Below are 23,938 nucleotides of genomic sequence, written 5' to 3'. Positions count from 1 at the left end.
ACATTTTTAACCACAAAATTACATGTAAAGTTTTGCAATTTTGACATATTTCGTAAAAATTGTGTAAAAAAACGATTTTTGATTTTTTTTTAACTAAACAACAAGATTACAAAACAATTTATCAGAAACGTTGTATTAAATTTTCAAGTTTTTATCGACACTTCAAAAAAAAAATACTTAGAAAAGTCGAAAATTTCAGTTGTCTATAAATAGCTCAAAAAAAGCCAAAATATCTTAAAAATTTAAAAAAATTTAAATTTAAATTTACGCTAATAAAAACAATTTGGTGAAAATTTCAAGTATTTAAAGAGATTAGTTATTGAGTTACAACCATACAAAAACGTTAATTTTATCGAAAACTGATTTTGTGTAAAAATTTCCATTTTTCTGTCACTTTTTTTGACCTGTATAATGCACCAAGAATATTCACTTTGCCATCGAAAACCACCTCCGAAGTTTGAATTTGAAGCATTATTTCTAGAAATTATGCTTAACACACATGCACACACACAAACACACATCATTGTAAAATCAATACATTCATCATTTCGTTCAAAATCTAAAAATAGTGTAATTAAGATATGCTCAAGTTTAGATCATAATTAGCTCTTGGGAACTCCAAAGAATTGAACTATACAAACACAATATTTGTTTTAAATTTAATAGGTACATCTAAAAAATATCTACATAAACAAAAAAAAATTTTAAATCGAAGCAAAGAACTCCAAACGACTATATTAAATGAATAATGATCATATTTTAAATTTTTAAGTTATTTTAGTTCTAATTAAGGGTGCCTCTACAAAATAACCTATTAAAAATGTATATTAGGAATTTAACGCCCCGAAATCATCCTACTACGAACTCCTATGGGCTATGAGTATATAGATTAAATAAAGCAATAGACAAAGAGGAATCTCAACTTTTTATCAAAATCCACATCACGTAATTAGATTGATCAGTATTCAATAGGTACTTACCTACGATGGAATATATATGGGTCTTTTAAGCATAATATGAAGAACAGTCCGTTTCGAATCCCTTCCAGTGTTAATGTGTTATTATAAATTTCAAATCTCCTGCAGATGCAAAAATTTAATATCCTATTCTTCGCAGCTGGAGTGAATATCACATTTTAACTATCAAAGTTACATTATACGTTACACTACACAGTAGGTACTCATTGGGTAATCGGACATCCAACCGATTATTGCAAGCGTTATAGCTTATTACAGTACAAGTTCCTTGAATATGGGTACACAGTAAAGTTATAATAAGATAAAATAACGATATTATTATGAATATAAAACGAAGACGATTGACCAATTGATCGAAAGATATGCGCGGCGACCAAAGTAAAGTTTTACACATTTTTTTCACATCACTCTTTTCACACTGTAATACCTAACCACAATGGTTGGTTGGCGTGGAACCGCGGTTATCCATAAGGTATACTTATAGATTTCTTTGAACTAAATACCAAATACCAAGATATGGATACTACGGCACCAACGCACGATGATTTGGAAATAGTTTCGTAGATCAAAATATAATCTAAATAACATTTAATATCATCATGCAATACTTGCAGGAGTTATACATAGAGTTACATACTCGTATTGAGTCTAAAATGACTAATATACGACGATACTATTTCCGTCTGATCAAAACTTTCTAATAAATAAATATAAATTATACAGCTATAATCAGCTGAACACATCAAATGCCTCATAACAAATAACAAAATTTTAATTTATATTGTTTGAATAATTTATGAATTGAGATTTGAGGCTCGAAAAACTTTAAACTCAACAACTTATTTAAATTAATGTTTGTTAGTTATTTGAAAAATTAGTAGCTATTCCAAATGTGATTCTATAAAATACTCAAAAAATATTTTTTTAATTAGACCATTATAATAACAATTACCTACCTATAGTTTTAAGTGTACAAAAATGCACCAAAATTAATAGTAGAATGAAGTGTGCTATACATTTTAGTGATTTTTTTAATAGTTTTTGGAAATATAAAAAAAATTGTTGTATAGGTATATATTTAGAAAAACTTTTATAAAATAACATACCTATTCTTTTAATTCTAAAAATAAAAGTCTATCAAAAAAAATAATTTTTATAAGTAGAGATAATTGGTTACGATCTAGGCAACTTAATAGAAGTAGAATGAATACATACATACCTACATCATTCCTAGATTTCCTAAATTCCCTAAATTGATAAACTTTTTTTAACAGGTTTACCTAATTAGAAAAATTATAGTTTAGCTAAATTATTTTGTCTTACTTTAAGTGTGCAATAAGCAAAGACAAGTAGAAAACAATTGTTACACCTACAAACTAGTAAAACATTTATTTTTAATTCTGTAATTGTATAATATTTTAATAATTAATAAATAAATTATTAATTTAATTATTAATTAATTATTTATATTTTATCTATGCATTAAATGAACCCAAACGCTAGTGCAAAACAGGCTGTGTATACTCTCTGTAAAACATATTCCTTTATTTAATATTTAGTATTACTTATCTACTTTATACTAAGTAATGTCTTTATTTTTGAATATAGTAAATTATAAAATATTTTATTACTAAGAATGTTCAGATTATAATATTTTTAATAAAAATAGAATATTAAGTTATATTGGCATTATTTTATTTAACAAGATACATGTACTATTTTTATATGGAATTTGAATTATTTTAAAAATTATACTATATTCTTGTGTTTGTATTATAATTTTTTTTTTTTTTTGGATTTTTCATCTTAATGAACTAAAGTGTATTAAGATTATTGTTTATCACATATGTTCTTTTTTTTTTTTCTAAGGTAATTAATTAATTATTTATAATATAATATATTATAACAACTTTGTTTTATTCATACCATTTTTAATTTAATAAAGGTCTGAAAAAATAAAAAATAAAAAATATATTGTAAATTGTCATTCATTTTTTATACATATTATACAAATATTACACATTTTGTATTAATACTTTTTTATTTAGAAACATTAGAATTTGGTAACATGACTTCAACAAATAAAGAACAATCATCACAAGGAAATAATAAAGATTCTGTTTGATCAACATTAACAACCGTGGACTTAGGCACTAAAAACTTGCCTCCGCAACGGCAATTGTAGGAAAATGTGTCTTCCGTTTCATTATTTTCTAAATCACTAATATTTAGATTATCAAAGATTGTTACTTCTGTATTAATATCATTTTGTTCAATTTCCTCATCATATTTTTTTTTTAAATCTGAGTCTTTAAGAACACTCCATGCTTTATTCAATTCAGCACAAGCAGCTGATGATGACATAACACTTTTATCTGGATGAACCTTAAGAAGTAATTTTTTATAATTATCCTTTAATGTCTCAAAAGGTGTGGTTTTATCACAACCTAATATTTCATACAAATCTTTTTTAACCTGAAAATAGAAAAAAAATAATTATAATAATAAATAATAATGCTACAATTAAATGAAAATTAATTTATACATTTTTATAAATAGAACATCAATTATCCAATTTAAAACTGGATATTCATATACAGTGGAACCTCGATGACTCAAACCTCTATAATTCAAATTTACGATAACTCAAATTTTTTTTTCGCCCTAAATCGAATCAAGTTATCGACGTTCCACTGTAATACATTAATTTTTTATAATAAATTATTATATATTAAAAAATTAATATAATTTTTTAAAAATAATAAACATCATAAAATAGTAGCTATTATCTACAGGATTATAGAAACTATCAATATTTACCATTTTATTTACCTTAGTAAATTCAATTACTCGTCTAAATGTTATAGAAAATCTAGTTCCACGATAAACAACATCAGGACCATCTTCTGTACTAATTAAATCCATTTTTCTGGGTGTTATGCCATGAGTCCATTCATACCTTGATTCACCAGACATAATTAAAAGAGACTTAGCTTTTATAAAAACACTATTATGCTTGAATGAATCTTTTCTGAATTCCATATTAATATCAGAATTTAATGATAGAGACAAAATATATTCATCAAACACTGAAATATTATCGATATGATTTGGAATTCCTGAAAAATAAAGAAACATATTATAATTATGTGAAAGCTAGTCTATACTATTGTTTGTCAAGACCCAAAAGAATAAGAGTCCACATAAAGACAAACAGGTGGTTATTTAGTAAAACTATCATAAAATAACTTCTGAGTGTTAAAATTTTTTTTCAACTTATCATAAAATATAAAAGGTATAAATGTATGTCAAAAACCACATTTGCTTAATACTTTTTTAAATTTTAATACAAAGTATACAGATGTTTTAGTACATAATCTAAGCTTTTCAATATTTTTACCTTGTCCAGGTAAATATTTGTTAATGGTTATTTGATCAGGGCGCCACTTTAAACGCAAATAAATAGCATTTAAAATAAATTCAAATTCTTTAGGAATTGGTTCACAAGTATCATACCGAACACCATTATGGTCATAATCAAATTCATATCCATAATGTTTTACTTGACGATGTTTCATTGAACCTAGAAGTTAAATTTAATTATATAATTATTCACAAATTTAAATTGGTAAAATGTTTACTTGATCCAGACCAATGTTCATTCAAATATTCTAAAATAAAATTTTCTTCTTTTTCTGTAATGAAATTCTCAATAATTTCTAATCCATTGGGGCATGCAGTTGACAATTTTTTTATTGTTTGTGGAACTGTGATGGAAAATTTTTTAATTACATAAAATCATTTTATATTTAATATACTAATAAACATTACTTGAAACAGTAAAAATCAAATTAAAGATTTTATGTTCGTTAGAGAGACCATTATACTTCCCATTCACATTATTGAATGCTCTTATTGCTTCCTCTACTTCAGCAAAAGAAATAAAACAATATGATTTATGAGGTATCATTATCATGTACTTTATTTCACCATATTGATAAAAAACTTGTTTTAAAGCTTTTCTACTTAGACCATTCACCAATCCACAATTGCACACCATTATATTCTAAAACAAAATAATCATTAGTGAATAACTCTTTTTTTTTAACTTTAAAAATCAATCAATTTAATTATTTAAGTGTATCAACAAACCCTAAGACGGAATTACATAATATGAGTAAAAGTAGAATATTCCACAGGTCTCGTGGTTAAAAGTATCATAGTAAAATTTTAAATTGTACAAAAAAATGACAGTTAATTGTTTTCTACATATGAATTTAAGATACAAAGCATTATTTTGGCCTTCTACTGGGAAAAACATTAATTATAAAAATAAATTTTTCAGGAAATTGAACTTTTGTGTTTATGTTAATCAGTTATGGAAGTTGCGTGAAAAATGATAACAATAAATTGCTTGGGTTAATAGAGGAAAATACAGTAAAAGAACCTATGAAACAAATTCAACAGTTAGTTTAAATAAATTGCAATTGTATTTAGTAAATTAATAGTACATAATAAACTACCTATAAAAGCTTATAAGTGATTAAAACAATACTTAGTTATAATAAATTATGTTTAATAATAATAGTAATGGTATTTTATAAATTTATATTACTGTAGTTGGACTATAGCTAGCTTCAATATTCATATCCTTCTTCAACATGGATGAGTACACTTCCATTTTCTTTTTATTTATTACCGCCATTATGAGATATGATTATGAGTTATTAGTTTACACAAATAATTCAATTAGTAAAAAAAATAATGAAAAATCATCAAGCATCAACAAAAAAAATAACAGTTTAACGTGCACTAATACGGTAATAAGACCTAATGGCTAATAGCTACCAACAGGCAGCAACTGCCTGCTATCCTGAATATTGAATGATCAACTTTCAAATACTAAATAGTAAATAGAAAATTCTAAGTACTAAAACTACTAAATAGTATTAGAAAAACTAAAAATAATATTTATTATGTAGTATCACAGAATAAATAGTATTTACTATATTATCAGTTATCACGGAGTCGAACTGTCTTGCAGACCCATATTATCTATGGTCTTCATCCCAGTTATCACAAATTATAATAGATAGAGTGCGGACCACGGTTTAAGTTTACTTAAATATGGTATGTGGTATAGACGTTATTTCTCTTTTAAATAAATAACTTCATAAAAATTCTAATTTGACAGTAACTTCAAATAAATATTTAAAAAAATTGAGCTTTATATCAATTTTAAATATTTTTATACAGATATAAGAACAACTTATGTGGAATCAAAAATTAAATTTTCAAGAAATTTGATCATTCAAATAATTTTTTATCAGTATTTATAAAAAGAACTTAACAAATTAAAAATTTGACATGCCTATAATAGTAGATGAAATATCTCAAATTGAATTAAAAATTTCGAAACTTGTCATTTATGAAAATATAAAACATTTTAAAATTAAAAAAAAAATCATTTGAAAAGAAAGAATTGTAGAAGTGGATATCCAATGTTGTACCTACATTAAATTTAAACTTAAAATGCTTATAAAAATTTTATTTTATTTTCCGGTAGATTTTTTTATATAATAGATTGAAAAACTCATTAAGAACCTTGTATTTTATATTACAATTTTAAGTATAAACAGTCGACTTTTTATATATTTCTAAGTTTCTAACTACAAAATACCTTTTTTTTTGCTGAACTACACTTATGGCATAGGTACTAAACTTAACAAACTTGTGAAATATCCTAAAAATTGTTTAGAAGCGTTGAGACAGTGTGATAAAGAAATATTTCCCAATATATATTTTCTATTAAAAATTCTATGCACTTTACCTGTTTCAACATCCACCCCCGAGAGAACATTTTCTTGTCTCAAAAGATTAAAATCTTATCTATACGAAACACAGTGACTGAGGTATTTTCTAGTTATTTAAATAAAAATGTATATACATTTTTTTAAAACATTTTTTTGGTTTTAGACTCGACTTAAAACTATGTTAGCTGTTCATAAAGAAGTACCACTAACAGCAGAAAAAGTTTTAAATGAATTGGGCAAAAAATCAAGAAAATTAGATTTTGTTATGTATTTGATTTTCGAATGTATACCTATTGTATATTAGTATAAATAGTACCTATATTAGCATTATAATATTTAAATCTATAAATTAAATTTGTTGTTAGTTAAAAAAAAAAACTAATGGTCAAGTTAGGTAAAAGTCAAGAATCTTCAATTTTACTTGAAACCCCCCTCCCCCCATAAATGTTCTGAGCACGCCCCTGTAATAATCCGCACAAGGATTATGCAGTACAGGCGTAAAGCATAGGCTATAGCCTATGATTCGCGCTCTGCCGCAGTATGTAGGTATATCTATTATTTCTTATTAAACTATTGTGTTATCGTACAGTTTTAAATATAAATAATATAATATAATATTGCAAGTAGTGAAACTGATATTGTCTGCAAGATAGGTAGTGTAATATAGTTGGTCGTTGGTCACCATTGTTTTGGTATGACTGTTATCTGTATGATTATGAGTTTCCAACACTATATTTTTTTTATTTGCGACTAAATTATTTAAAACCAATAAGCTCGACTGTTATTTTTCCACCACTATCGTTTACAGTATTTGATCGTTATCGCGATTCGCTTAATAATTAATATTATACTCCATTCGCTCATGGATAAGTGTACCATGCTACTTCCGGTTTATTTTTTTTTTATCTACACATTATATTTAAAACGTCTTAGTTTTCAGCGTGTATAATACCTAACTAATAAGCGTGTTGTGCACTCGCACGGAATCGTCGGTATTGCGTTTGACACTTTGTCCTGCAACTACGTGTCGCGTCGGCCATCGTCGGTTGTCGAGTTCAGCTCACATAGAATTGCTCTATAATACCTATAGCCACCGGGTCGCGTTCGATCGCCATCGCGTCATCATATATAATATATTAATATATTATAGTGAACACATTAACACAAGTGAAGTGTTACTCGGTACTCTTTAGTAATTACGTCGCTTTTGATCATCGCCATTTTTCGCATCATTCGGCATAAACGGTACTAGGTACTTAACATTTTATACTCATATATAAAACCATGTTTTCGAACACGATTATGGAACTGGAAGCACACGAAGTGTGCCGCAATACATTATTTACATCATCCGTTCCGGCAGCCATCGAAGTGTCCCGCATGGTCTACGCACAGTTACTTATCTACAATCCATCTCTATACCAAGTGCTATTGCCCGAATACTTGGACTATTATATTACTGCGTGTATTTGGATGCGTATGATAACAATTAAGCAGAAGAATTCTCAACCGGTTGACAGAGCAGAGATGGAGATACTGAATTTGATCCATTCACTATCTTTTTATGTGCCGAAGCCCGTCATGTTGCAGTTGGAACAACTCGGCAATGTGGTGACTACACTAGGACAACATCTATACGCCACATTCCCTACCCTTCCTCAAAAACAAATTGGCGGTAGAGGAGGCTACTATACGGAATTCTCCAGCCCCCAGGACCCGGATTCGACGACTCGCTGCACAACCTGTACGAGGAGATTCCCTGTCTCGGAGTGCTTTCCGAGGCAATAACGCACGCAGACGTAATTGGCGATGACGAACCTGGAGAATTTAATAATTATTTTGCAGTATTATAGTTATAGTCGGATGCAAGCCCGGATTAAGACCTTCAGGGGCCCAAAGACCAATACATGGTTGTGGGCCCCTATCAATGAAAACAATAATTATTCTTTAAAATTATAAAAGTATACAATAAAACAAATTTAATTTAAAACATTATTTTTTATTAAAATACATTTTTATAAATAAAATGAAGTATTTTTATGTACAAGTTTTTTTTCTAGCTTTGTTACCTAACCTAGCTTTGTTCTAGCCTCTTAATTCAAACAAAAAAAAAATTTAAATATTATTGTTGGTATTATAAAATGTACAAATTATCACTCGATGTAATTTTAAGCTGAGAAGACTGGGCCCTTTACACACGTGGGCCCCGGGGACATGACCCCCCTGGCTCCCCCTTAATCCGGGCTTGGTCGGATGTTTGCTTTAGTTGGTCTTAACGCTTATTTAGAGTTTCCTAATAATAATAATAAACTTGTGTTAATCAACATGATTTATTATATTAACTATTAAGTGAGTAATGTGTATAATTTCTTCATTTTACCTTGTTTAAATGTCCATTGTTTATATTATCAGCTCCTTTCATAAATATACCTCTTGATAATTTTGGTTTAGGTATTATATTATCGATTTGTCTTAAACGATATTCTCAAGTATTACATTTATGGCAGAGGGTTTCATCTGAAATAGAATTATTATTAAAGTACTTTATAATAGAGAAATAGTATAAATACCTATAATTGTATCTTGCTAGTTGCTAATAAGTACCTACTCTTATATACATATATATATATTAGTCTTATTATTTATTATTGTTAACCAAAATATATTGATTTAATTAATTATTTTTTTTGTTAAGCTGTAATACTATGATAATACATATATATAATAAATAATAGTATATGTGTATTCGTATGTTTGACGACATGATGTTAAATTATGCTAATATAAATTTATATAATTATAAGTTATATAACTTACAACTAATTGATTTGTTTAAAATTAAATTTGTATACAAACAAAATCTTCAAAAAATATTGTTTTGGAACATGAAATCAAAAATGATTTTGTCGTTCAAAAATTAAAATCATAAAAAATAATTTTAAAAAAAATTGTGTAATTTAATAAATCATAATATAATAAATAAGTATGTTTTGTTAATAACATCGTAGTTTTCTAAATAATGAGTGTCGTATATTAAAATATTCACAATGTATATAGTATTCAATTATAAGTATTCTTATAAACAATATTTTAAACTAATACAGTGTTGGTTCTGTATTCAAAATTACAAATATACCACTACTGCTATATTAGGACGATGATCAAATTAAATTACTTACCTCTATCGTACATCAATGAGGTTTTTTCAATTTTCGAACCGGGTGACTGGACAAACGTCCTGGTCAAAGGTCTACTTATCAGCTCTTTATGGGACCATATGAACAATCTGAAATGTGTTCTAGTTGATGTTTTTTTTTCGTCCGAAGTGTTGGAACGAACGGACAGACTAGAGTTAGGTCTCAGATTGGGCAACACACCTACATAACCGGATCTGGTCTATATTCCGACAATGAAGACGACGGACGACTAATATTGTTGACATCGCTGAGCATGGTCGTTTCTAAAAAATTTAATTTTTTTTTAATTTTACGCATAGAATTTAATAATATTTGTATTTTAGATTTTTACGATTAAACATTTCTTTATTATAGTTAAAAATATAAGATCAAATATAATTTAAAAGTATTCTATTTAATCATTAATTCATAATAACTTACTCGATTTTCAAATTGATGTGTATTCCAATCGGGATCATTATCAGTGGCGTAGCCAGCAGGTAGGCTCAGGCCTACCCACTTTTCTCCAAAAATGAATGTTTTATATCATGTTTTTTATTAAATAAAAATATTAATTGATAATCCTTATTCCATCAAAATATCGGGCCTATCTAAGAAAAATTGTCTAGCTACGCCACTGCCAACACTGCTATGAACTTCGATTTATTAATAACGATATCTAGTATTATACAAAACAATAGAGGGTTTGAAGTCTGTAACGTGATTTTCTCAGAACTGAGTATAATTGGATCCAAGTCTCAAACAATAATAAGTCGGTCCCTAACCACTGAAAAACAAATAAACCTCCTGTCATTTATAAGAACAACATCCGTATCAAAAAATCCAGCTAGCTCTTTTGGCAAAGCTATTTTCTTTTGCTCTCAGCCAATGAAAGATTCCGGCCCAAACGCAGACCATGCAACATGGTGTATGATATCACCAACCTCAGAATTACCCATTCCACCACAGTGGGTGGCTAATCGTAACTTACGCCGGAACCTACCCCTAAGTTACATGGGGGAAGTGTTTACAAGCGACAGCTGTAATGCAGACGGATATCGCAGGAATGTAGTACGGGAATTCATTATAGCGATACGATAACCAGGCGTTTACTTTCTTTTCTATGATACACATACGATATACCATATACATAAACACAAAAAATAGGTAAGGTAAGAACTACATACTTAATATAGTATCACATTAGGACTTTGTGATACATCTGTCATTATAACATTGTATATTTGTTTTTTGTATTGTTTAATAAAAAAAAAATTATGTGATTATTTTTTCTGTAATTTTTTTTAATTTTCAATAGCTAAAAACATTTTTTATTCCTAATCAAGAATTATCTCCTTACTACCTATCCTTTACGTGATCTATCACAAGTTGCACGTGGATCCAAAGGGGTGGGGAGGGGTCAAGGAGCCATGCCCCCCTCCCGTAGACTGGTAAATTGAAAAAAATATCTATTTAAAATAAAATGCATTGTTTTTCTGATAGCGTTATTAGCGATATTATATTCGAGATGCACTACTATCCCCCCCGTAAATATGTTCTGGATCTGCGCCTGTGACACAAATATGGTAAGTCGTTTGAAGGGTGAATTAGTTGTTTGTAGATTTCAAAAACATTATTAAATTATTACAGTTTATAATGCAATTGTTAATTATTATTCAATATTTTTAATAATTTATCAATTTATAAAATTAAAAAATTTAAGACATCAACATGAGGTTCTATCCGCTAAGCTCCTACACCCCTGCATTGCATACCCTATACAGCAGCGGTTCCCAAATTTTTTTAGTTTACGCCACCCTAAAAATAAAAAAATAAAAAATTGCTCCTCCCATAAATAAATAAATAACAAATTTAAAGTATTTAAACATACAAATATTTTTATTGTTATGACAAAATAACACTGCTCGCACCTCACAGTTTGGGAACCGCTGCTATACAGTTTATACTATACAGCCTATATCAATTAAGTATTAACTAAGGTTTAACTAACTTTACCTATAGAATATAGGTATTTGATTAATATCAGATATTAATTAGATTAAAAGTAAAATAATAGTATTTTATATAATTATATTATATTATTGTAATTGGTAGGTATCTAATAAAGTATAAATAAAAAAAAAAGTTATGAAGTATAAAAATCAAACAAAAAGTTAATTTATGAATAAATTCTTTTTTCTGATAATTTATTATAATATTGCCTACATGAAATTCAAATTTTAAATATAGGTATATAAAATATAGCAGTAGGTAATAAACTTAGAACAAAATATTTAATATAGGTACCTACTAACTTAGTAATTAAGTGTCTGCATTCCATTATTATTAACTGTATCCAAATCCAATCAAACATTGATTAAATGTTGGTCATTTTTAAATAGGTACTTACATTTGTCAATATTGTATCTATTGAATATTTAAAATTCAAAAAATGTTAGTATTTTAGCCGTATGATTTTAAAATTTTAAAATGACTAAAAATATACCATCAAGTTTGAGTTTAAATATTTCATTAGTAAGGAGAAGCTGTTCATCACTTACAATTTGAATGAATCATATAAAGGTACATAATGTGTACACTGCACATATTATACTAACGTATTATTATAGAGTACTAATAAAAAAGTTGCTAATTGTAAACCATATTACCATTGAAACTACATCTTAAAAATAGGAAATAAATAGTCTGTATTATTACATTATATGTATATAGGTATATATAATATAAAATACATTTGTCATGTATAACTATTAAACTACATAATAATAATTGATAGTATGAAACACACGCCATGCTCTTTATAGAAATTGTTTTTTTTTAATCAGATGAATAGCTGATATTATAAAGTATATAACTATGAAGATTTACTACTAAACCTAACTTACTACGACATATTAGTTATTGTTACAAAGGATAAATCCTATACGTATGTTTTTAAGATTTTAAGAGAAGAAAACACATTTATATCAATTATGTTAGACAAACTTAGAACAATATTCAGTCTTATAATAAAAAAAATAAATAAATAATTAATACATGATAATAATTTGTATATGATGTAACAAAACAATGTAAGAAAAAATAAGCACGTCTAATAAATGAGATAAAATAGTAATATTATTAATATATAATATATAATTTATAAATTTTATTATTATACCTAGTAAACAATTTTCCTAAAAAAAAATTAGTCAAAAAAAGATTAAAAAATTATAACTGAGTTTTAAGTCAAAATAATAATAGTATTATAATTATCATCATAGTAAGTCTAACTATTTAAACTATTTAAACATATTATTAAAAAATTATAACTTATGATAGAACACTTATTCAAAAATTAAAATTTGCAATTGTATTTTTAGTACAAATGAAAAACATAATATTCTTAAATAATTTATTTTTAAACCTTATAATTCCACAAATATAAATGTATTAATCTCAAGCACATATCAGTTTAACTTCCATTTACAAAAGATAAAAAATCATTTTTTTTAATATTAAATACAAAAATTTTAATTAACATTATACAAATTTTAATCTAAATAGTAAAAATCCTATGATATAAACAAAAACGCAAAACATAAATTTTTCAATTTACCAAAATAATTGAACAATTCTTGCAAAAATAAAAAGAAATAAATAGTAAATATAATTTTAACAACATGTCATATAAATCTAAACTTTTAATTAGCATTACAATAAATACCCTTAATGAAGCCCAAAGTTAAAATAACTCGAACAAAAACAAAACAATTATTAAATAAAAATAAATAAAAACATAAGTCTTCAATACCAATATAGTAATATATAATAAAATGTACAATGAAAGGTCGCAAACATGAGATACATTTTTAATTATATTTTTTAAATTACATTTTTAAATACTTTGTAATAATATGAAGGCATGTAGTTCTATATAAATACATTTAAAATTAGTAATTTATTTTTTAGTGTTTTAATTAAAATTATATTTTTAAGGATATATACTAATTTGTGTAGAACAAATAAAGTCAAATAAATAAAATTCGACAAAGTCCAAATTTGTCTAAATTGCATCCTACCCAGACAAGTAAATTCAAACATGAATTTTCTACTTTTTTTTTCAATTAACTATATTACAATAACAGATGACCAAAATTTAAATTATATAATTATTCAAGTTAAATGTTTCTTTTTTCTAACAAAAAACCAACTCAGTCTTGAATTCACACCTTTGTTCCTGTAGACCTACATAAATAATATACTATTGCAATTTGTAGTGAAGTTGATAAAACTCAGTAGGAACAAAGCTGAGAATGTTTAAATCAAACCAGTCAAAATGTGTATCAGTTCTTTTAAAATTAAGGCTACTCAGTCTTATTATTTAACTATGTGAAATGTAACTGGATTATACAAATATAATATTGGCCCCCAAAATAGTGTTTTGCTAAAACTAATGAACACATCATTTTCATTTCTGATACACTGAGCATTGAGTATAATAAAGCTTCTAACAATGTTTGTGTAACATTATGACATAGAACTGCATGAACACATTAGTTAGTACATTATTTAGAAGTATCAGTGTAGATTATTTAACATTAAAAACAGTCTCCTTGGTTTAAATTAACTAAACAAAATATAATATATGTATATTATTACTACTTAACTACATAATATTTTAACAAGTAGCAGTCTTATGCGGTTTGAGATATCTGTTTCATGAATATTAATAAAAATAATAATAAATGGAGGGAATCATTTAAGTGAAAATAGAGTGGATAAGCATTTTTAATTGTAGTCAGTTATTTACAATCGGTACCTACAACTTTTGGTAGATATTTTGATACAAGGAACTCTTAAATAACGATAATTGAGCAGTTGTCGGGATTAAATGGCATTAATAAAAATTTTACCTGATATTAGATGTAAAAAAACAACCATTTAATTAGCTACCTGAAACAATGTTTTTGATTTAAATTTTTTCAGACTTGGAATTCACATTAAAATTAAAAGTGTAAATAAAATGTACGTAATTAAATCAAGGTTATACTCAAAATTTGCAAATTTGATTGACCCAAAAACAAAAACTTATATTTTTTATAGTGTCAACATTTTAAAATAATTTAAATCCAAGAGAATATTGAAGTATAAATTTTCAATTTAACTGTACAACCTTCTCTGCACCGACTAACCCTGGTACGTTTTTTATCATTAACCCAAATTCTTAAATGATATTACTAAAGCTAAAAAAGGTGACTTTAAATAGCCTAGAACTAAGATTAGGTTTCAATTAAATTCAATTATTGAATTCGGATTGCACATACTGCCCATCCAGTGTAAACCACCATTTCAGTCCCTATCGTCATTACCAGCGGCTAACATGGGTACAGAAGGCGTTTGACTAATAGGCGCCATAATAACTCTAGATGTAGGTGTTGATTGCATTGATGACTCAGATTTACGAGATACTGATAAATCTTGTGCTTGGTCATCATTGTCAGTTGGAGTTGGTGATCGTGTGTCTTCTCTGTGTCCAGCATATTTAATCAGTTCTGGGCTACACGGTGAGCCTCCATCATCCATCCTGTCTGAACGAGGTGAATGTCCATTGTTAGAAGTTTCATGATCTGATTTTATAGGCACTCCAGATAATCCAAGAGCATGGTGTAAGAAACCAGCAGTTGCATGTTCCATGACTGTAGAATGGCCTGATTCATCTTCAGCTCCAGACATTTGTCCTGAGAACATAACACTGCTAGTACCCTGACCTAATCCATATGCAAAGCCAAGGTTGCCATTATTGACTCCTGATCTACGAAATGGGCGGCTTGTGGTTATACCAAGTTTCTTCACTTTATCATAGAGGGTACGAGACGGAACTCCAAATTTTCGAGAAGCTTGTAATGCACTCATGCCAGTTCGAACAGCATCTATAGCAGACATAATATCTTGCCGTGTGTACTGTTTGTATCTTTTCCACTCAGGCTTATGAGATGGAACATAAGTAGCAATTCCTGGAGTTACAATACCACCTATGTAATGAAATAACATAATTTATGATAATGTGTATACAATTTCGGTAAAATGATACATAATAGTTATGTAAAGCTAAAAAATAAAAATAAATTAACAATATAATTACTTTTTGAATCGCCATACATTGATTGAGGTGAGGATGAATTATTCATTTTTCCCATCTAAAAAAAAATTATTAAAATATTTTTAATTATCATTCATGTATGTGTATTGTCGAGTGTCAACTCTTGGTAATTCAAATTCTAAAAGGAATAAAAATAATTTGAATGATCAAGAATTAAGAAATAATATTAAGTTATAACAGTTTAATATATATGCATAATAATTTAATATATTAATATATTTTGTATTTACCCTTATAATTTCTTCATCATCATTCATTGACATATCAGGAGGATATGGAGAATGAGGTTCTGATCCTTCTATTTTAATCTGCAACCAACGAATCATATTAAATTTTGTTTTTTTTTCTGAAGTATAAAAAAAATATTAAATTAGATAGATACTAACCTTTGAAAATTGGCTGCTATGTTCAGATCCATTAGACTGTGGTCTATGATGTTCCATTGCTTCAGAACCATATAATATTGGAGCTAGTTGTTGTGAGGAATCAGCTTGTCCCTGTCCAAGTACAGTTCTTAATATAGGTGTATCTCGACCCATCAACATGCTAGATAATTTCTTGCGGCGCAACGGTGACATTCCCGGATGACCAGCAATCATAGCATCATAACTACCACCAAACATTGCATTTGTCACAGGTGTTGAAGACATCTGCATGTTAGGCATTGGCCACATCGGAACGTTACTTCTTCCAGGTCTATGGTCAGTTAATGGTGGTGATTTTCCATAATAGTTTTTGTTATAGAACGGCGATTGGTGGGTGATACCCGTACTATGCGGGGGTGAATCATTGTGCTCATTATTATTATTAATATTGATGGCGAGATCTTTGGATGCACTCGTATTTCCATCTGGTGATACATGATTTGGAGATGAAGTGCTTATTATGTTACGGTCTTCGTCAACAGTCGGGGTTGCGCTCTGTGGTTGATATGTATTGTCTTGGACGAGTCCTTTGACTTTAAGCATTTCAGCAACCTTTAGCAAAGCAGCTAATTGATCATGAGCAATATTTACTTCGCCTTTGTACATATAGTCAAGTATGGCTTTCATTTCAGAATGGCCAACGTCTTTCAAAACAACTGCAGAATGTTTACCAGGTACCTCAGCAAATACTGACTGAAAGTATGATGAACACGCAGCCAAAACCATTTTATGGCATTTAACAGGTGGACCGCCCTCACAAAACAGTGTAGTATCTGTAAATTCTTCAGATTGAAATAATTGAACAAATACATTTGTTAGATTTGTCTGATGATTATTCCATCTCAAACAATACTGTTGGTCTTGTCCAGAAATCGTATTTAAATGGTTGTTAGTCATTTTGATCAAATTGAATTTAATGTCTGTTCATCAATTTGAATTTTTAAAAATCTAAAAAATAAAAATAAAATTTCAAATTAGACCAAGTATAACTACTATTAATATTTTATCAATATATTATTTATTAATCAAAATCACTAAACCTAGTATTTAACATTGTTCATTCACTTAATAATATTAAACTAACTACGGAAACCTCAGTACACAACGTATTACCGCAATGACGCAATTAACTATACATAGATATACTGTAATGAAGAGAATATAAACTACCTATAGTTATTTACACTTTATTTGTATAAATAAGTATTAAGGGAAAGAATATTTTCAATCTGTATGCAATAGAATAAAATAGGTAATAAATGTAAAAAAAAAATACTTGGACACCGGAACACATACCAGTTTGAAAAGGGTATCCATTTACACTAATTCAGTGTTAAAACATATGGACAAAAATACGAAATATAAATGTAAATAAGTAAAAATGTGTGTAATATTTGTCAAAATGTGTACTCTATACGATGCGATTTTCTGATATCTTAAACATTAACGTCAAACGTTATACAATTTAGGTAAAAAAAAATGTATCATTTGATATTTGATTGAATAAAAATGAACGCCCCTCACCCTTTGAAAAATAGGAAAAACATCATAATTGCTATTTTACAAAAATGTGACTCAATTATATTACAAACGCATTTAAAATTAAATTACACCGTCTAGACAAAATACGAGTATGTAACCAACTATGATTGTTTAGACACAAAATCGGCTCATTGACAACATTTCAATCAAAATAAGTAAAAACTGAAGATTTGTTTTAAAAAAAAACTTTAAATTCAAACATAAATAAGTGTCTCCCTTTCTAGAGAAAACAGAATACACAATTCATTATTATAATAGTTTTATAAAAGAAAAGACACCTGTGTTGGTTAACATCATTTGACATTTGAAAAAAAAAAATGAATAAGCGACAGACCATAACATCATTCGTCTACCCTATCTACGGTTCGTACATAACGACAACCCCAATTGTCTACAGAATGTTCTCACAATATAATATAATTTCAAAAAACAAACCATCATTTTTGATAATTCTATATTTTGTACATGTAATATTTCAAATTCCAACCGTTAACTCCCACTCAACAATTTAACATTACCAACTCGTAAATAGATATATATATAGTGTTAACGAATCTTCTAAATGTAAAGACAATAATATATTATTGTTTATTAAAATGTAATCATTTAGTTACTGACAAGAAATATTGTTTAACGTATTATTTATTTGATAAATTTATCAACAAAATTATACTTGTGGTTATATGAATATGGTATATGTACCTATTATATAATGTTATAAGTATCCTACTTATTATTATTAAATTACACATTTGGTAAATAAATGGAAAAATGGGTACACAAACGAAAGAACTATATTCTATATTATAATAAATTATAATATTTAATAATATTATTTCAACATTGAGCATTATACTTTTTGTATGATGTTATAATGATTCAACTATGTATTTTTGTTTATACTTATGAAATGTATTCGATAAACAATTGAAACACTCTGTATATACACACACCCGCATAATAACAAAACGTTTTTTTATACAATAACGGCATCGCGAATACGGAATCGGTCCCAGACATAACAACCCTCGAACGGGACACGGTATTTTAGGTACAGTCCGCCAGACCAGACGGACCCCTCCCACCCATCACAACCAGTGGCAACTATTTTTCACGTTTAAGTAGGTAGACATCGGTGTGTGTAAAAAAAAATTGCGAAACACGACAATCGTGTCTGGAACGTGGGTCTGACGAAACAGAGGGTGTCTTTCCCATTTTTACCTGCTCACTCGTTGTCTGGAAACACCATAAACCCTTGCCAAAAAATAATAATAATCAAATAAATCATTTGTGTAAACTTGATGTGTATTCAAATATTAAACGGTACTTTATATTACATTATATTTATTTGTTATTTGTTGACTCGTTATATTATTTTTACTTTTGTCTCCACGGTGGGCGGCGTACCACCTATTTCAAAAAATTATCTCATTTGTCATTTATAAAAGATTTCCTGTTTTGACATGCGGAGGTGGACACGTCGACCGAGTATCCCGCTGGCTTCATTTTAGTTAACTTTGTCAATCGATGAGTTTTTATGGTCATCCCTATATACTCAAAACGTTTTGTAAATATCGATCCGTAATTTAATTGATGACAAATGTAAACAGAAAACTTTCAACCGCCACGACAACAATTCTTGAGTAGGGAACATTTAATTTTAAGTTAAGCCCGTTTCTAAGTGTTCTCAAGAAAATTAACCAAAAACTTTCATTGGTAATTTCATATTATATTATACGTATTTATTCATATTTAATATTAATTTACATAAGATGTTTCAGAATATTGAAATAAAAATTATTTAAATAGTATCAATTATAAAAGCCTGTCTACAACCTATAAACACTAAAATTTACTGAACGCTCAAAACAATATCCACTCATTACTATAATATATTATATTATAAGTATACATACACATTTGACCATATTCAAATACACGACTGCTAATAATATTACGAAATATCCTCGTTATTAACTATCTATAAAATAAAAGTTTAATAAATGGTTCCTGATTGTAATTTGTCTTTAAATTTAATAAGAATTATGAACCAATAGTGTTTTATTGTTTTTTAAACATGATTAAGTATTTATCCTATTTATCACACGAATGATACATTAAATGTTAGTGAATTATTATTATTATTATTAAATCAATCAATGTTATATATTTAACCCGGGTTGCATATAAAACTGTTACTAATTAAATCTTAAAACAAATCAAAATATACTTTAATTTAATATTAATGTATAAGATTCTTAACATCAACACAATAGAAAATATCCATACATTATTTAGCTGTATTGACTAATGACAATTTCATAAATATAATACTAAAATTATTTTACAGTATAAAAAATTGAATTCAAGAATTGTAAGATAATTATAAAAATCATTTTTTTGTGAAGCAAAATATAATGGTATATAAAATTTAATTTTTCAGTACGGCCGGTGCTATTACATTGTTTTTTTTGTTAATAATGCAATATTATTCTTAATATTTATTCATGAACAAAAACTTTTATTAACATTATATAATATATAAGAATATTATTCTAAATGCGACTACATATGATAATGTAAATTGTAAATGTAGAACTTAAAGGTATGTGTAAAGGTACGCATCCTAAATAAACAAATAAACAGGAAGCATTCTCCGACGGATGCTAAAAATGTATATAAGAAATGAAAATACCTAGAGACGATTGAAAATAGATTAAGATAACAACAAATTTGAATTATAGATACAAAAATAATTTATATATTAATTTATTTATGACGAAAAACAATCAAGCTATTGCAAAAAAAACAATACATAAAGTTGCAGTTATAAGCAATGAAGAGAGTAAGCGACGTGTTTTTAGTTTTTACTTATTTATAGCCACAGCCCATAGGCATACATGTTACGTACCTATAAACATAACACGCTAAAAACAAACAGTAATGGACTATAGAACGCGTACAAATATAATAAGTAGACCTTCGATATTTTTTTCATTAAAATAATTGCCATTGAAAAAATATTATTTTATTCTTTCTAAAAATTAAAGTACACCCACACCCACCATGCTCATAATCGCCATTTCGTTATCTTAGTGTGTCAAAAATCAATTATTTGTAAAAGCAGATAATTATAATATTGTAGAGTTTGAATTTCGCCAATTTATAGTTTATCGTCAAACAAACAATCATTCACAACTGATGATAGGCGGGAAATTACTTGAATTGTAATTATTTTAAATATAAAATTATTATTTGCCCTATTATGATAAATAATTTTTTTTTATTTTATATTCGTATTAATAGTTTTGTATTAGAAGCAACTAACAAGTATAATATATAATATAATTGTGTACTCGTCATCGCGATCGGTGGGAAATAGGAAGTGCGCACGGTTAACCGAGGATAGCATAGATGAGGAGGCAGTCAAAAATTAGGTGCGGAGGGGTTGGAAACACACCTTTTCCAGTGAATATCGCTAATAACGCAAAAAATAATTTACTTTCCGACAATTTCATACAAAAAGTACATCACCGGAACCTAATCATGTACGTGTCTTGGTAATATTTTATTATTTTACATTATGGATGATATTTTATTTTGTATATTTCCGATACTACTCAGCACACAAATAATATTATAACATAAAAAATTAATTAAGTATACATACATATAAAAAAGTAAATAAAGTCCTCAAAATTAAAACAAAAATCAAACCACTTTTTGAATACTCGCAAAACTTTCTTAATAAAAGCAAACAGGTGTCGTGCAGATGACAGGTGTAAGGGTAGTAAACATAGAATATCGTTCGACAGATAGGCGATTTCCGATTGCGCTGATAGTCCTATATTAAAAAGCGATAACTAATGAATGAAAACAGATAATGGAAAACGAAGATTTTTTCAAAAGTACCCAAATCATTATTTGTTTAAAAGCTCACGAACACGCAAAAATAAGTGTGGTATGAAATTACAGGCCCTGTAATAATACATATAAATATACACGAATGTCAAATCACTGATAACCGCTAATTTATTACTAGATACTATAGGTATTATGTTTTTAATATCAAAGATCGGTAGTCTACAAGACCGTTGGTCTAGAGAGACAATGTAAAATATAACAAACCATCTGCAAGTAAAAAACGGTTCTCATACGGGACATGGGAACGCGCGAGAATTTTTCGGTGACCCGTATAGGGTACATTATTAGGGTTAACCGGTTTATTTGCATAAGCGAAAATTTGAATAAAGTAAATGCAACCCGCGGTATTCAGTGATTTCCATAATTAATATTTGGCGGGGAACACTTTCGCCAACCCCGTCAAGTGGCTATACGGCCCGCATGCACGGTATATAAACTATAAATTAATCGTAACTACTAACTATACTATAGGATTTATTAATACACAAAGTGTGTAATAAAATCCAATTAGAACTTGTAAATACGTACCGGGATGCATTTCCTGGGTCAGCCAGAAGATCACTACAGATTTCCCATCCAGCACACTTCCGAGCAGACGATTCGGCGCGAATTCGGTACGAAAACGAATTATATATTAAAATCGACGATAAACTTTTAAAAAAAAAAAAAAAACAAACAAACGAATAATAAACAACTTTTACGATATAATATTTGGAACAACTTATTATTTCTTCTTCGTTTCGTAGGTGTTCGATAGAATAATAATATATATTTTTATCTAGTTAAATAATAATAATAATGATAATTGTCTATAATATAATATATTTTAAAATAAATAATAAAACATAATAAAATACGCTTATTAAAAAAAAACGGCGACGACGACGACGACGACGAAAGTGGTGAAAGATAGAAAGAGAGAGTCGTAAGACGTTCGCGGCGGGGGCCGTACGCGTGTGTATCGGTCGTGTCTTCGACTCCGGGCCGACTGTCGGTGTGCGTGACGTGTGTTGGTGTGTGCTAGCGACGTGCGTGTGCAGTGTGCGGTGGTTGTAACGCCGGCGACAGGGTGCGCCCGAATAAATGCAACTCTCTTTCGGCGAGCAGCGCGCGCGCGTATAATAATGTGCCGCCGCCGCCGCCGCACTCGACGCATACGCACGCATTCACGTGCACTCTCTCCCGCTCGCACAAACTCTCCGGGCGCGCGCACACTCTCTCTCTCTCCTCCCCCCGCCGCCGTACGCGTCGTCGTTCGCACACACACACACACACGCACTCTCTCTCCCGAAAAAACGGGTTGGTCGGCGGCGGCCCCGCGCACACACGCACGCGACTCACGCACTTTTTTCTACCCCCACCGCCGGGCCGGGCAACAGAGAGTCGACCCGTCGTCGCATAGTCGTAATAGTTATGTGTATATAATAATATTATTATTTTAAACTTGTGTGTACGTACAATATTCACCATACGTTATCTCTCTCCAGACGACGAGCGTGTGTGTGTGTGCGTGTGTGTGTGTGTGTGTGTGTGTGTGTGTGTGCGTGCGCTCCTACTCCGAAAAAGTCCTACGCGGATGCGTTTACGCGTGTGTGCGTGTGTGCGTTTTACGCGTATCGCATGTGCATGTGCATGTGTGTGTACGTGTGCGTTTTGAGTATCCTGTTTTTTATGACTTTCCGTATGCGTATGCGTACGATGTGTTTACGTCTCTCTCTCGCGCGCCGGCTATCCGCTGTCTTTCTCTCGTCGTCGTCGTCGTCGTCGTCGTCACGCGTATGTGTTGTGTACGACGATATTTGAATATTCAAACTGGAGTGGTGCCTAAAATGAAGTGAAAAAGAAAAGGAAAAACGACACGCATAACATGTTTTCTGTTTACACGCGTGTACACCCGACGATCGTTCGCCGTATTTTC

At 28.8% G+C, this 23,938-nt stretch overlaps 2 protein-coding genes and 1 long non-coding RNA gene across 5 annotated transcripts; all 3 read right to left on the bottom strand.

Annotated features, from left to right (window-relative positions):
- Positions 1-2,949: 2,949 nt before the first annotated feature.
- Positions 2,950-5,959, bottom strand: LOC114130233 (alkylated DNA repair protein alkB homolog 8-like). Of its 2 annotated transcripts, XM_050197412.1 has the most exons (7): positions 5,593-5,959; positions 4,968-5,043; positions 4,809-4,901; positions 4,619-4,744; positions 4,378-4,560; positions 3,810-4,096; positions 2,950-3,452 (listed from the first exon to the last, which is right to left on the bottom strand). In XM_050197412.1, exons 1-7 carry the CDS (start codon positions 5,680-5,682, stop codon positions 3,018-3,020), a joined length of 1,290 nt encoding a protein of 429 aa, XP_050053369.1. In that variant the 5' UTR covers positions 5,683-5,959; the 3' UTR covers positions 2,950-3,017. The 2 variants fall into 2 exon arrangements, with proteins under 2 accessions (XP_050053369.1, XP_027850962.2); XM_027995161.2 differs by having other exon boundaries at positions 4,809-5,043; positions 5,593-5,957.
- A 1,546-nt stretch (positions 5,960-7,505) lies between these two features.
- LOC126552890 (uncharacterized) lies at positions 7,506-12,134 on the bottom strand. 2 transcript variants are annotated; one of them, XR_007606349.1, is made up of 4 exons: positions 10,408-12,134; positions 9,970-10,250; positions 9,171-9,307; positions 7,506-9,083 (listed from the first exon to the last, which is right to left on the bottom strand). It is a non-coding gene; the product is annotated as an uncharacterized LOC126552890 (long non-coding RNA). The 2 variants fall into 2 exon arrangements; XR_007606346.1 differs by having other exon boundaries at positions 7,506-9,307.
- A 648-nt stretch (positions 12,135-12,782) lies between these two features.
- Positions 12,783-23,168, bottom strand: LOC114130230 (uncharacterized). The gene is made up of 5 exons (XM_027995157.2): positions 22,549-23,168; positions 16,516-17,502; positions 16,360-16,437; positions 16,112-16,166; positions 12,783-16,001 (listed from the first exon to the last, which is right to left on the bottom strand). Exons 2-5 carry the CDS (start codon positions 17,449-17,451, stop codon positions 15,319-15,321), a joined length of 1,752 nt encoding a protein of 583 aa, XP_027850958.1. The 5' UTR covers positions 17,452-17,502; positions 22,549-23,168; the 3' UTR covers positions 12,783-15,318.
- Positions 23,169-23,938: the final 770 nt, after the last annotated feature.

Source organism: Aphis gossypii, chromosome 1, assembly GCF_020184175.1.
Source record: "Aphis gossypii isolate Hap1 chromosome 1, ASM2018417v2, whole genome shotgun sequence".
In the NCBI taxonomy this organism is placed as follows: Eukaryota; Metazoa; Arthropoda; class Insecta; order Hemiptera; family Aphididae; genus Aphis; species Aphis gossypii.
The sequence above is the reverse complement of the archived record's forward strand: the minus strand, read 5'-3'. Positions and strand labels throughout refer to the sequence as shown.